This window comes from Plectropomus leopardus, chromosome 10 (assembly GCF_026936395.1).
Source record: "Plectropomus leopardus strain MGB_pleo_1.0 chromosome 10, ASM2693639v1, whole genome shotgun sequence".
NCBI classification, from domain to species: Eukaryota; Metazoa; Chordata; class Actinopteri; order Perciformes; family Serranidae; genus Plectropomus; species Plectropomus leopardus.
Window position 1 is genome coordinate 9,322,302 of NC_142185.1, and position 15,446 is coordinate 9,337,747.

At 40.7% G+C, this 15,446-nt stretch overlaps 1 protein-coding gene and 1 long non-coding RNA gene across 2 annotated transcripts; one reads left to right on the plus strand and one right to left on the minus strand.

The window, feature by feature from the left end:
• The first annotated feature begins 5,134 nt into the window (after positions 1–5,134).
• On the plus strand, positions 5,135–6,506 carry LOC148188478 (uncharacterized). Its single transcript, XR_015777593.1, has 3 exons — positions 5,135–5,266; positions 5,874–5,952; positions 6,327–6,506. It is a non-coding gene; the product is annotated as an uncharacterized LOC148188478 (long non-coding RNA).
• A 4,012-nt stretch (positions 6,507–10,518) lies between these two features.
• Positions 10,519–14,930, minus strand: LOC148188479 (transcription factor 21). Its single transcript, XM_088083866.1, has 2 exons — positions 13,930–14,930; positions 10,519–11,127 (listed from the first exon to the last, which is right to left on the minus strand). The coding sequence occupies exons 1-2, from the start codon at positions 14,507–14,509 to the stop codon at positions 11,090–11,092; spliced, it is 618 nt and encodes a 205-aa protein (XP_087939992.1). The 5' UTR covers positions 14,510–14,930; the 3' UTR covers positions 10,519–11,089.
• Between the last annotated feature and the right edge of the window lie 516 nt (positions 14,931–15,446).

Here is a 15,446-nt window from a genome sequence, read left to right on the forward strand (position 1 = left end):
TCAGCGGAGCAGAATGACGTACCTCTGTCTTGTCTGACACCTTTAAAACCAGCTCCACATGAGTCGAGGCCACGGCCTTAATAAGCCAAGATCCTTTCTGCTGGCTCACCAGGAAAAAAAACACTGTCGTATGCGCGGCCTTCAACCAAAACAAATAAATAGAAATGACTGGTTGCGAGACAAGAAGTGAGATCGAGAGGTGTTGAGGGATAAAAAACAGGTTTGCAGAGATGGAGAAAAGAAGGATAAAGAAGAAAACATAGGAAAGAGGCCAAATGTATGGATGCGTGATGATTCCCTCAGTCTTTGATCTGACAGAGGGGGCTATGGACGTGTGAGAGAAGTTATGGAAGAGATGATTTGTTAGAGGCCGCGATGAGTGGAATTTTACTGTCCATGTGCCTGCCAGGATCGGTTACCTTTGACTCCAACCCCCACAAACACTTGTGAGGCTCACCCCGAATGATCTTGGCAAGAGGATCTAAAGCTGCGGCCTGTGTGCGAGCATATGTCTGCTTGTGTATGTGAGTGTGCATATGGGCTTTTAAACTCATGTAGAGTATACATTATCACCTGATTATTGTATGCATCGTCTACATCTGTCTCTCCATACATGCAATTGTGTGTGTATGAGAGTGTGTGTATGTGTGTGTCAGAAAGTGATTCAAGATGAACAAAAGATGTTCGGCAGAGGAAAGGCCCAGCTGCTTCTCGTTGCGCAGAATTGCAGCATATCGTAGGTAATATAACTGATAAATTGTACTTGAATGATACATGGTAGCTTCATGCTCATTAGCTTCGCACAGTGGCCAAAGGTGTAGTGGTACCCGCTGAAACATGTCGATCCATATTTTGGGAGAGCAAGTAACTTCAAGACAAACAAAACTAAAATGATAAAAATGACTCAACTCCAACATGACAAACATTGACGGCTTCCGCTCTTCTTCTGTAGACCTTATTTAGAGACACCCACTAACACCCTCTAACATCTGGCTTTTGTCTTCAGTTGGAAAGGTTTATTTATTAAATTTATTCCCAGGACGAATGTCTCTCTGCATTCGTCTAATTTTCGCCCCCTTTTCGATTTGATGCTTTTGATGCTATGAGATAACTTCTGCCACTCTGTGTCATCTCAGCAGTAAACTCTGCCCGTCTCTTTCCAAGCATTGTTCCAACCTCGTTCTTAATTAATTGGCACCAAGTCTGAGGGTCATTCTAAGCATATACTAATGTGTCAGGTGCTCTTTTGTGTCAAGTTTGGACGTGCATGAACGGCGTGTCAATTTAGTCTTGTTACATGCATTGTCTTTTTCAAAATAAGCTTACAATGTAGGTAAACAATTTTGTTTTCAGGTTTGTTTCTCCAAGTTTAGGCAACAAAAGTGTGTGGTTAGTATTATTCTTCTTACTCGTGGTATTCTTTCATAGAGGTGCATTTCTCACAATAAAGAATAAAAATAGAATTTAAAAAAAAAATGTTTTTGCTGTTTTTCTGACTAAACCCCTGGACTTTACGGAGGAGTTGGTTGGTCCCCAGAGTTTGACAAAAAACAAAACCTATGTCTGGTTTATTGCCCAGTTCTTTTCCAGTAAATTGTGAGAATGTGACTCACAAGTTGATTCTGAATAATAACTTGCATGTCAGACACCACGGCCATCTCATTTTAACATTGAATCATTATCTATGAAAAACACAACAGCAGCCTTTATATAAAAACAACTGATTACATAACTTTAAAAAGAACATTGGTACCAATCAGAACACATTAAGCATTGTTTTCTCTTTTGTTAAAAACAGTCACTCAAAACACAAAGACACAAGCTTTCATTTATGCGAAACAGCAGAAGCGGTACTTAACATTATCAGTCACAGGCAGTGTTTCCAATAAGAGGCTGTTTAGCAGAGGCCTCCACAGTGAATGAAACAACAGGCAATATTGGTGAGAGGTACATATTGGGCAATAAAACCGTATGCACCTCCACTCATAGAGTCATTCTTCAGTAACTCGCAGTAACGCCGTGTGCCCATTCATTCATATATCCACACTTTTCCTTTCTGCTGCCCCGGGGCTGATGACAAGGTGTTTCTGAAATCGCATTAGGGGCCCTTGCATAAAGGTTTCATTGGGGAGTGTGTAACAGCTTGAAGCATTTAGGCTTTGTTTAATACGATGCAGACTTGCTGCTCGATGCTTTGTCTCCTGTGTGGAAAGGAGCCCGGGATGCCTTAAGACCCCCGCTGTCAGAGTTTGCTTTGATATCTGGAGGTGGAGGGGGAAACAGGGCAGAATAAAGCCCTCCTTCTACACACACATACACACACATACACACACCACCACCCCAGCAAAAAACCTGTATGCTCAATACCTGTGTCTGCCCTGCTGCCCGGTAGAGTTATGGCCATCCAATGAACAGCTTTGAAGTGCAGCTCTCCGAGGCTTTACACTCTATGGGAGATGTGCTTGGATAAAAGAAATCATGATATACAGTTCTGTGTCCATTTCAGGCACATGCTATATGTGCTGGTAAGGTCAGTCTGGATCCTAAACACTGACTGTTATGTATGTAAATACATGAAAATATATATAGAAAATATCGATTACATGAATTTCCCAGGCGCCATTTCTCCAAAGCCACCCCCCCCCCCCTACCCCATACACACACACACACACACACACATGCGCTGGGATCAGTTTTGGGTCCAGAGGCAGCTGGATCACACTACCTGCCTCTATGATTAATGGCTGGCCCGTCTACCACCTGAGCTACATATTCATAGTCTGTATGTATACAGGCATGGATTATTTGTGGAGGGCGCAAATTAGTAATCTGTTTTTTTTAGTTCAGGGACACTCAGTTTGCTTTGCTTGGGGGCCACGTTTGCAAAATGACGAGGAGCCCCATAGGCCTACATGTTTCTAGGATTTTAAGACATTTCAAATTTGAGGACATTTCTAGGCTTTAAGGACTTTTTTTATGGATTTGAAGACATTTCTTAAGACTTGGGACATTTTTAGGATTTAGGATTATTCTAGGATTTGAGGAGATTTTAAGAATTTAGGACAATTTTTAGGATTTTGGAACATGTCTAGGATATTAGGATTTTTTTTTAGGATTTTAGGATGTTTTTTTTAGGATTTTAGGATGGTTTTTTTTTAGGATTTTAGGATGTTTCTAGGATTTTTGTAAATTTCTAGGGTTCTGGGACAAGACTTCAGGATGCATTTAGGATTTTAGGATGTTTTTTGGATTTCAGGGCATTTCTGGGATTTTTGGAAATTTCTTGGCTTTAGGACATGTATGGGATTCCCCAATGGCACTTTTTGAAACAAGCTCTATGTTGATGCTGTTTTATGCACTCTGGCAACCTATGCATACTAAAAGTATAAAAAAAACACAATTCACAGTGTGAATCAGTTTATTTTTAGTTGAGTATCTCGGCACAAAACTCAATCCATGCTCAACTTGAAAGCACTTCATTGACTTGACAGTTACAAAAAACAGTGTTGCCAAAGCAATTATGTCTGCTATAACACAATTATATTCATTATGCATGTACTACTTCCAGAATCTGAACTTTAACCAGGCCGAGCAAAAGGGAGAGGGGTAGAGGTGGGCAGGTCTTGTTGATAGGGTCAGAGTAAATTTGCTGAACAAATGACAGAGAAACTGTGCACTTGGGTGCTGATGGGGCAGCCTCCTGCGCAAATAATGTAGCGTAATTAGTGGTGCACTTGTGACCCTGGTGCCAAGGTTAGCACGACGGTCGGCCCAGGTTCGCTTAGCCAGGTGGCTCGAGCAGACTGGGCTGCAGAGAGGTTACACTCAGCTTGGGCTGTTTTGGGGGGGGCAGGGAGGGCTGGGCAAACACTGGTGGTATTTGTTCTGCTGATTGGGCTCAGGACTAGTAGGATGAAGATCACCGGATGTCAACATGGGGGTTGGCATTTACAGTCCACTGTCAGTCCTTCAGTGTCACGTGTGTCACCAACTAGCTGCAGAAGTTGAAGCGCATGAATCTTCTCTGTGTGGCCCAGACTAGTGGAATAATTTATTAAGTATGAAGTTTCATTTCACTGCTAACACCTTAGAGCCTGAGAAGCTGACACTGTTTATTTCTCTCCACACACAGCGCGTTTGCTCTGACCACCAGGAGGGCTGCACTTCTGATCCGAGGACGAAATAATTGAATGTTCCAGCGCTCATCTGAGAAGGCTTCAAATGTTTGGCCCCCCACTGTTCAGGGCCCTCGAGCGCGGCCCCTGGGACACATTGTAAAGACGACACCGCATTTCTCCCTCGCATACTCTGATGTGAGTTATTAGCTCAGAGAGTGTGGTTTTGTGAAGAGGAGCTGTAATGAGTAAAACAGGTGAGCTGTTTAACTGGAGTTTCACAGCTATTAAAGTGCCAACACACAGGGTCACCATGGTGATGAGTGCAGGCTGCAAGGTTTCTGTGGAGTCAGCATTTTTTACATTGTTTTTCTCACATAGTGGGCATATTGATTTACTGATTGATTTGGGACCATATTTAACAACAGAAAAACTATATCAAAACATCTGTTTTCAAACTCTCATTTATCCCACTGTGTCCTCAGTACTTCATAAACACATATTTTTTTTCTAAAACATTAATATTGAAAACAAAATTGAGAGTCAAACTCATCTATGCTCTATTAAAATCCAGAATTCAACACTAAGAGGGTTTTTTTGAGTGAAAATACATGTGTTTGGTTCGACATACGATTGAATAAATAAGACTTGGATTATACTGTTCAAGTTGTGTGAGAGTTTGCAAACAGATGTTTTAACATAGTTTTAGTACTTTTGCTACAGTGGTCCCCAGTTGATCAATAAATCAATACGTTTGGTGTTTGTTCTGACAGCATGCAAGAAAAAAACGTTTTCTCAACAAATTCAAGTTAACATGTCACCTGTAGTGTAGTAAAGATTCATATTTTTCCTTTATTCTGACACTTCTTTTCCTTACCTGCTTCACTTCCTTTCCTCCTTTTCTCAGCACTGATTGGCTCCTCTCATGCCATGTTCTGTCCTCATTACTCTGATTGAATTCACCTGTTCAATCTCCATTTATACCCTGCACACCCTTTCACTCACTTTTTCTTGATCACATGAGGCGACAGCACTACTGAGCAGTTTCTTTTTCTTTAGTTTATCCTATGCATGAAACACAAACAAACAACAAAACAACAGCAAAACAAAAGAAAAACAAGAAAAGACCTGGAAAAAATCATGAGAATTCTGTACGATCATGGACATCTTTTCCCCCTTTTGTTTTTTTTTCCTTTTTCCCTCGACGTTTTCCCTAGTTTTTTGAAGGGAAAAAAAGGAAATCTAGTTATTTCTTGCAAGTTGCAGAACATTTCCTACCAAGTTGCTCACTGCTTTTTAGAAAGAAATTTGAAAAAGAGTAAACTAAGAATATCATTTATCCATGTCAATTTGTGCTTTGGGCATTTGTTTAATTTTGTCTCAAAGTTTTGTGTTTTTGTGTTTCTCTCAGAGTCACAACCACGTGGTGTTTGCTTTATGTTAATTGCAGCTTCTTGACTTTTGGAAAATAAACCTTCGTGTGGAAAGTAAAGTTTCATGGCTGATACATTCTGACAGACAAAAGCCCCATGATAGTATACCTCTCCCTCTGAGCCTCCAGCTTAACAGCAATTTATATCATTTTATGGATGAAGTATTCCTTAATTAAGCTTTTGTATGCAGGACTTTCACTTGTAGTAAAGATTCACAGAGCAGTATATTTTTACCTAAGAAAAGGATCTGAATACTATTTCTACCATTGATGATGAGCATTAAGGGACCTTCATACCCTCTCTAAAGTTGACATCTTTTGTACAGGTGGGATCACTGCAGCTGAACGGTGGAAATGTGCAGAAATGGTACTAAAGATCACACATGGACCTGGAGTTTTGCTGCTGTGGGTGTGAATATCGTTCTCTCACTGTCTGAGCCCACAGTGCCACATTTTGCCCGTGATACACTAACCGTATTTTCCCTTTAAACAACGTTGTCATGGCAAACAGATGTTTTTCACTCCCTAGTGAACAATACAGGCAGTGCATCATATGGATCGAGTGATGTTTACTTGGTATTTTTGACAAGTGTGGCCTAAACTCTGGCCTTGTAGAAAACTTCCCAAATTATAAAGAACATAACATTAGTTTTTTTAAAAAAATACATTTTGGTACAAACTTTAAGCCACAGAGTTATGTGACATGAGATTTACTGAATATCGATCAAATGTGCCGTCAATATGCTTCATATAAACTTTCAGATCTTTTGATTTGACAGATTTTTGACCCTTGGATGGGGCTGTTTCAGATCTGCTTCATCCAGACCCCAACATTGTTCCAACAGGATGTGATACACTAATTATATTTACAAGTGCAAGGCCCAGACTCCAAAGTTACACTCACATGATAAACACACCTGCCGGCCGATGGCAGAACAGCCTTGCAGTGTTTGTCAGTGTAAGTCTGCCGGATGTTAAATCAATAAACTACCTCAACACAAAAAAAGAAGCCTGATGCAGTCCGCAGACTGGAGGAGTCTTAGTCATCTGGCCCCCAAAATTTTCCGCTTGGCTGATTCATATCTCATCTGAATGGTATTCAGAGTTGTTTTCGATGGGTCAACATCTCACGGTGATGGCTACAAAGTGCTACATGTGTAAAGTGACAGTGAATTTCTTGTCATTGTCATTTCAATATTGTCATTTGGTTTCTTAAATACGTAAATAGAAAAATGGCTAATTGTATAGTTAGAAAAAAGAAAAAAAATGTCAAGGTAAGGTCCACTTAATAACTTTCTCTGGAGTCTTGATAGCTTGATCAGTGAACAGACTTTTTTTCAATACTTTTAAAAGTATAAAAGAAATAAATGTAAAATGTTTCCGCTGTTATCTCTAAAATATAGGAAAGCGCTATCATTTTATCAGCAATGCTTTTTTTGGTTATTATTGTATAAAATCTGCCAAAATAATCAACTCCTAAAGCTATTAATTCTGTAACTAAGCATCAGAAACAGGATTAAATCTCAACTAATGCCACTAGAGGGATCCAGGGGTCACTGAGCACCAGTGACACAAAGGTCATTTGCAATTTGGGAACTGCAACCTTTAAAGAGCCAGAAGATTATGCGTCACATTTAAATGTCTATATATTAAATAATATCACACTGTCCTCCAGCGCTATAACATAAACCTTTTTCCTCCATAATCTAGTCTCTTGTGTGCAGTCATATCAAACAGGTGTACAGCAGAAGGAGGCACAGCAACATCTGTGACACCTGTAAGAGCAGTGACTCACTAAGTGCTTGAACACACACAGAGGGAGTCCAATATAATTTACAGCATGCATGCAGAGTGCTAATGCATCTTTATTTTATCCTAACTTGAATGAAAAAAACAAATTGTAAGTGTAATGTTGTGCCAGCACATAATTGCAAGTCAGTTCCTGAAAAAAATGTTTGCGTGTCATTAATTGAAATAACTAGGGACCCATTTCTAATTCACCGTGACCAAAAGTCCCAAACCAGAAATTCATCAGCTATACATCACCCATAAGGCTATGTCTTTGGTATAGATTCCATAACTGGGTTGCTTCCTAATTGTTTCCTAAGGGCTCGATTAGTGGCACTAAAATTACATGTGTAGAAGAATGGGCATGTTGTTGACTCCCTTTGCCTGTTTTATACATCTGACCAGCACGCTTGGAGCAGCATCTGTGGACTGTTGGGAGAAAAGCTCAGACTATGAAAAACTACAAAAATCAGCCGTGACATCTATCTTTGCATTCTTTACATACTGCATCATATAGACTGATAATGACACTAACAGTCATCTAAAGTGGCTGAGCATTGATTCTGAGCAGTGTGTTTTTGGTTGGGGGTGTAACTGTTGGTCCCTATGAGAGGGGGACTCTCAGAAATTGTATGGTTTTGTTGGCTTTTTTTTAAATTTCTAAGTGAGAACTAAATGAAACCTGGCTGAATAAATGGGTTAAAAGACTGAACTTTGTTTTAAAAAAATGGGAAAGCTGTCCGAGGCTTCTCTTACCAAAATTATTTAGTCTGCCCCTGCATGTCATCATCTCTAAACTCAGTTACAGTAACGGAGTAATGTAGTAACTTTCCCCAAGAGAGGGAAGCTGGGGTTCCAAAAAAGAAAACAAAGAAAGTGAGTAAAGTGAAAGAAAACTAATTTTGTAAAAAATAAAAATTCAAAAACTGCTTAAGAGTGACATGGATCAAGAGAGCAGGGATGGGGGGCCCACAGGTCCCAGTTTGGTGCTACGCCCCTGCATACAACTCTTCTATTTGATAGTTTCCAACCCCATCTGATCAATATTTTATATTGTTGGGATTTTTAGGTGATGGCAATGTCAGTTTCAATAATGGGTTGCCGAGAAATTTTCTCTACATTCATGGATCCCAGAGGATGAATCCTAAAGACTTTGATAAAGCCCTGACTTCCTTGTAATGCCACAATGAGGCTGTATTTTGAGTGAACTGTCTCAACAGTTTTTTGCGTGTATTGTCACCATGAAATTTAATTGAGACATTGCTGCCCTTCTCAGGATGAATTGTAATAACTTTATTGATCTCTTGAATTTTCATCTAGTACCTAAAGCTTTGACTTAAATTGAACTTAAAGTGAAAGCAAGCAACCTTTCGGCCAGCCTACTTTGTAACTGATTCTTTCTCATTCAAATCGGTGACTCTGAATATTTGCTGGCTCAGTAGTTCCCTTGCAGCCATGCATTAAACTGAAAACAAACTGGAGAATTTAGTTTCTTACTGTAGCCTACTTACACCACACAGTATATTTCTCAATTATCTATCCAGTCACTGTTTCTATAGCTCCATGGTGACACCAGTTGCACTTTTTACTCAATTTTGTGATGCCACTGCAACATAATAGGCATTCCATGTCCCCAGATGATTACACATTATGTCAAAATATAAAAAAATAAATGTTTTCTTATCTATTTCTCAACATCATACCATCATGAAAATCATTTGTCCTGTTTAATGACAACTTTGAGGGTTTGCTCGACTTGTGCCACCAGTCCATTCATTGTGCTGCTCTGCACAGCATTAGAAAGAAAGATAGAAATAGAAGCTTAAAGTTCACTGTTAGGAATGAAACCTGTGACATTCTTCACTGATCCAGGTCATGTGGCGAGCACAGCCCTCCACCTGGACTCACTGTCCTGAAGTGCTGACTACATTTATGAGGTGTGTGTGTGACAAGACATTGGTTAAACATAGGCCTTTGGTATGAGGAGAATTACAGTATCCATCCAAATCTAAGTGCAACATTGAGTCATCTGTAAAGTTAACAGGAAAAGAATTTGGGGACAGAGAGATATTTGGTGGTTGACTGAACCCTGTAATAGATTTAAGACATCAATACAAAAAGACATTAAGGAATCAACAACAAATAAACTGGAGATTATGTTTTGTTTTTTTTTTAATTTATGATCCTGAGTTGAGATCATTATTAGCGTATATATTTAACTATCACCCAGGTAGCTAAAATGACCTGGCCCAGCACTGGCCCAAACTCGGCAAGCTGGAGGAAATGAGTCAGGTCATGTCCAGTAGGTCGACCCGGCTGAGACTTGTGATTAATGATGCCCCAGAATAAGGCCAAATAAACTGGCCTGATTCTGGCTGCAAATACTGCCATCAGTGGGCCGCTGTCAAAAATGACATGACCCAGCACTGGCCCAAACTCAGCACACAGGAAGAATTAACTGGGCCACATCCGGTTGCCCAACTTGGCTGGGACTTGGGATGAATGACGCCCCAGAATCGAGCCAGTTAATTTGACTCAGTTCTGAGGCATCATTCATCCTGACTTGCCTGGCTGCCGACACTGCCATCATTGGGCCTTTATCAAAAATGACCTGGGCAAGCATATGCCCAGAACTCTGCGTGCCCCAAGAGATAAGTCAGGCAGTATCTGTTCTCCTACTTCGCTTCGACACGGGATGGGTGATGCTCCAGAATCGAGCTGGATTCCAGCTGCCGACACTGCCCTCACTGAGCTGCTATCAAAAATGACCAAATGGCCCAAACTTGGCACACCAGATAAAATAATAAATGTGGCCTCCAGTTGCCTGACTCTGCTGACTCTTGGGATAAATTACACCCTGGAATTGGGTCAAATCAAGTGGTGCGATTCCAGCTGCCAACACTGCTGTTATCAAAAATTACACCACCCAGTATTGGCCCAAACTTGGCATGCCATAAGAAATAAGTCATTGTGATCACTAGGCACAGTGAGGCTTTTATACTGTGCGGACCCATTTAAGAAAAATGACACTTTCATATAGCGTTGAGTATATGAGCGGTAAATCCCAATAAACACATAACAGTCTCGTTTGCGTTACAGAGCAATAAATAATCACAGTTTATTGAAAATCATGACCAAGAAAGTAGTACAAATATTTTGTCATAAATAATGAAAAATAAATAAATAAATAAATAATAAAGAGACCATAGAGGTTGCACATGAAACTACTCTACAAGCCTTATTGCCATGTTTGGAAACAGCACCTGACATGCTAAAACACATTGCACTGATCTGCTTCTCACGCCCATTGTCTAATTTACATGATCAAGGCTCTTTTTTAACACATCGACTCGCAGGCTAATGAGCGAGAGTCCAGAAAACACTTGAGCGCGACATGCAGAAGTATGAGCCCTTAGGAAGTCCATTCAGCCTCATGCCAGTGTGACGAGTGCCATCCATTTGGGTAAACAATGCCAACCCACTTTCCCTCCCGATCCCCAGAAACAATGGCTCTCAATTACCAGTCAACAATAAATTAGAATATTAAAAGCCACGCAGGACGAAGGAGTGAGTGAGGTTGAGAAAGCCTGAGGTGTGTGACCCGATGAGAAGTCTGCAGATGTCGATCGCTCAGCTCTGTCGCGCAGGGCCTGTCTTTGACATGTAGAGAGACAGAGAAGGGAGAAGAGGCAGGAACAAACCGGAACCTCCTCCCTGCTGCCACCTCCACACTTGGGGGTGCCCGGTTCCTCGGTTAATCCCACTTTATCCAAGAGAGGCGGGCTGTCAGATCTGGGAAAAGGGAGCAGAAGGAGACAAAAGCAGGACAAACACATAAGTTTAGATACATTTTAATGACTGTTTAACAAGTCCTGGGTCTGGGCATAAAGAATGGGGGCACGCTTACGACTGAAAAGCCCCATAAAAGAGGCCTCAGAGCAGATTCCCACAGAATTAGTTAAGTGCATGGAGGCAGTAAGAATACAGGTGATTGTGTTTTGGTGAAATGAGATTTCAGTTAAGAGGAAATGCCCGAGGAAAACACACCTGGGGATAAACACACAGCAAGTGGCTTAAAATGACATTTGCTTTTGTCAATACACTGGGATCACTGTGAATAAAATTAATTCTTTTTTTTTCTTTCTTTTTTTCAGTTGTTGGATTTTAACCCTTTAAACCCTGGTTCAACATCTTGTGCTTCGTTCAGACGCCTCTCACAAGCTATTTAACCCTATGAAACTGGGCGAAATTAGTTGCATTTCTATTGTAACATCAGGGAAAAAGCAATTACCAACTTGACAAGATATGTCCAAAAAATTGCAAGTAGTGACACAGAAAATGACCTGAAAATTTGTTTTTAAAAAATGGGGGAAGAATTATTAGAAATGATAAAAAAAATAGGGAGGAATGTACCAAAAACAGTATTTTAAGATAAGACAGGACAAAACAAGACAAGACAAGCCCTAATGCACACCAGGGAAATTCACAAGAGTCAGAAACAGAGAAAAAATGCCAAAAAAAGTGATTCAAGTGCAAACAAAGGCTACAGTTGCACAGGATAACTAAAGTGGTGTGTAGTATATTTACTGTAAAAATATAGCCTATAAATATTTTTTCACAGCAAGTGGTAAAATATTATACTCTAGGAAATAGCACGGGATGTTACAAGGTATAAATATTAAATAATATTAGTATGTACATATATTATGTGAGTATTTATGTGGTGGGATAGTATAGCAGTAATTTTGTTATAATCATTATAATTGCATATTTAACATTTTCTAACCTGTGTGTAGTTAGTAATCAGCCCTTGTGCATTTAACACCTAGTGTTTCCTTAATTCAGTTGTCAGATTATCATTGTGGCCACAGTGTGTTCAAGTTCTCCAGCCTCGTGTTTTATTCCCTGATTTTTGACTCTGCTTGAATTAATGGACTTTTTTTTCTTGTGTGATTTCCCCAAACGGCTATTTCTGCCTATGCTGGGAGCCATCTTGTGTTTTAACCCTGATCACCTAAGTAAAGATTTGCCTCTAATAAACTGTTGTTGGTTTTTGGTGCCTTTTCTCTGCAACTGAGTCCCAGTTTAAATCATTACAAATTCAACTGTAAAACATCTTTTCTGTGTCAATGATGTGTGGTAAACAATGGCTGATATTCTTTAAAAAAAAGAAAGAAAGAAAAAAAGTCTATCCAGTCTTTTTTATGACGATGGCCAAACATTGTGAAAAACCCATGAGTGTTTAAGGGGAACACACCTCGAAAAGAATTTCACTTTGTTATTTCCATGGACTTGGAAAGTTTAATCAATATTTGTGAACACAAGCTACTCTGAAAGCCAGAAACCAGAGAAGTAAATCTCTAACTTGTGATGTCATGAAGTCTGGAGCTGCTCCATAGGCGATGAATCGGAGCCTGATTTTGTGGACCCAAAGAATGTTTGTTTCCTTTTTTTCCCCAAAAAATCCGAATGACCTTTTTTCTATAGTAGTGTTCTCAGTTGTAAAACAGAAAATGAAATGATATACTCAGAACATTTCCCTGGCTGCTCTCATTGTCGTCTAGAACCGAAAATGGTCCAGTCACAGGGGTCCAAAATTCCCCTTAGTTAATAGCTTAAGATCCATACATTATAAATTCCCACCTATTCATTTTTTCTTCACACAATGTAAACAGCAAGCTGGCTCAGAACACAAAGAAATAAAACATATTGCAAGAATAAACAGAAACAGCACTTCAAAATAAAAGTGATGTGATTCACTGTACTCCAAAATATAAAAAAGTGAGTTATTTTAAAAAGTTGACATGTTCATGTTCACTTGGGATCCATTCAGAATGGACCTGCGAGAACACTAGAACACTCTTCCCATTCATTGTCTATGAAGCAGCTCCAGACTTTATAATACTCAACTTACAGCCCACTGGTTAAATCTGGTCCACACTAGCATGCCAGGTGACCTGCTTACCATTTTCTAATTCACAATGACAATAAACAGAGTGCATAAAAATGCATCAAAATAGCTGATCAAAAAAAGTGCCAAGGGAGGATCACACAGTCCCCCAACAGAGGTCAGGCTAAACAACAAATGTCCTAAAATCTGAAACGCCCCTGTGGACACCTGACATATGCAGGACTGCTGTAGCTGGATTTGCCTCTTGCCACAGATGATGAGAACAGCTAACACTATATCATTTTATACTGATAAATATTATTAGTGTTTTTTAGTAACTCCTGGCCTTGTGTCATTTTGCAAAACAACCCCATAGGCAAAGCAAACTGAGTATCCAGGCTTTATACCTCATGACATCACAAATTTAAGTTTTAGCACTTTTTGGATGTGGAAGAGAGTTCTTCATGTTAATCAATAGTTTTGGACTGTCTTAGACCACTGAAATAACATTTATTAATTTTGAAAATGCACGTAGTTCACCTGTAGGACTAATGCTGCATTGAAACAACCGATTTATAACTAGTGATCTTCCTCTCAACACATTTCAGTTGGCTGAAGTTAGGTTAACCATTGCTGTCATCTATAACTCAAGACTCACGCATTAATGACAGATTTATTTGGGCTAATGAGGGACATCAGCTCACCGCTAGTGTTCCAGATGGCGTTGGTCTGATTTTTGTAGCCATTCTTCATGCACTCGTCCACGTAGGACTTCGGGTCGCATCCCGACATGAGGATCTCTCTCAGCAGGGCGATGTATGCTATAGCCAGCCTCAGAGTGTCTATCTTAGACAGCCGCTTCTCGTAGGGAAAGGTCGGCACGTGGCAGCGCAGCTCCTCGAAAGCAGAATTGATGCTCAGCATCCTCTTCCTCTCCCGGATGTTGGCGGCGTGCCGCTGCACCTTGTAGGGCTGATGGGACACCAGCCGGCGCGCCCTGCGCTTGGACACCTCCAGAGGATCGTCCACTGAGGAGTTCTCTCCCTCAGCGCACACGCCCGCCCCCGGAGACTGCAGGTCGAGGTCGGTGAAGGTCAGCTGTGCGTCCGGGAACATGGACTGACTGCCGAAGGAGGACCAGGGTGACAGCTGGCCGGCAGCTGTGGTGTAGTCCAGCAGGAAGGTGTCCAGCTGCGTCTGGAACTGGAAGTTTTGGTCCATTTGTCCCCAAAATGCAAAATCAGTGGTGCCATCCTGGTCAAAGTCAAAAAGTATGTCCTCCATATTTTAAGAAGAAATTAATCTGCTTCTTTTTTAGTCTTTGCAGGCACAAGACAGAGCGCCTTTTGCGTTAATAAATTGATATCTGGCTACCTGCACGCGCCTGAATTCTCTGCCGTGTGACAGCCCGGCACGCACATCTCCTGGATTAAATACTTCCAGGGCCTCCATGTTTCTCGGTGGGTTGCTCTGGCTAATTCTAAAGGCTGAAAGGGAGCTCTTAAGAACACTTTACCCCTCCTTGTGGATCGTTCATTGCTTTAAAAACGCATTACAAAGGAATCAGTTGATCTCCAAACGACAAAAAGCGGGGAAAAACACGTGTCCAATTATAAACTCCCCCTCAAGTAGCCCCGCTAATATTGACAATAAACACTCAGTATTTAGCGGTCATTGGAGGGCTTGTGCCGAGTATTATGGCGCAGCAGGCCACGCAAACCCGGTGGCCCCTGAATGCGACTGTTTTATCAATGAAAGCTGAGCTGACAACAAACACTACTGTCAGAAGCACATGAAAGCTCTTTGTTGAGGAGATTTTAATAGGAAAGGATCATTTTCTTATGCATCGCCTTTGGGTTTATTCTGGTCTAGACATATTTTTACGCACTGAAGTCAGATAGCAAACAGACCTACACCATGTAAAATATTCCAGCGGGATCGCCACAAGTCGTCCCACATAATTTGGGTCTAGTAGCCACATTAATACGTTCCTAATTTGCAAATGATATGACTGACTAACTGGCAAACCATGGAGAGGACGCACGCTGTAATTACGCTGGGGTTAATCAAATAAGCGCGTTTCTTTATTCGAGGTTGGATGGAGGGCAGCGCGGGGATGAACTTTAATTCAAGAAGGCTGTATGTTTGCTAACACGTGGTTCTGATTTGACAAAGTCCTCCAGGATGTTAATTTAAAGGGGAATCTGTTTGTTGCAGTAAA

What these genes read in the sequence shown, in the direction of transcription:
- LOC148188479 (XM_088083866.1), bottom strand. Translation starts at nt 14,509, where the DNA reads ATGGAGGACATACTTTTTGACTTTGACCAGGATGGCACCACTGATTTT. An exon ending in CGCCATCTGGAACACTAGCG is followed by an intron (nt 11,128 to 13,929) that starts GTGAGCTGATGT and finishes CCCTTTTCCCAG; the next exon opens with ATCTGACAGCCCGCCTCTCT.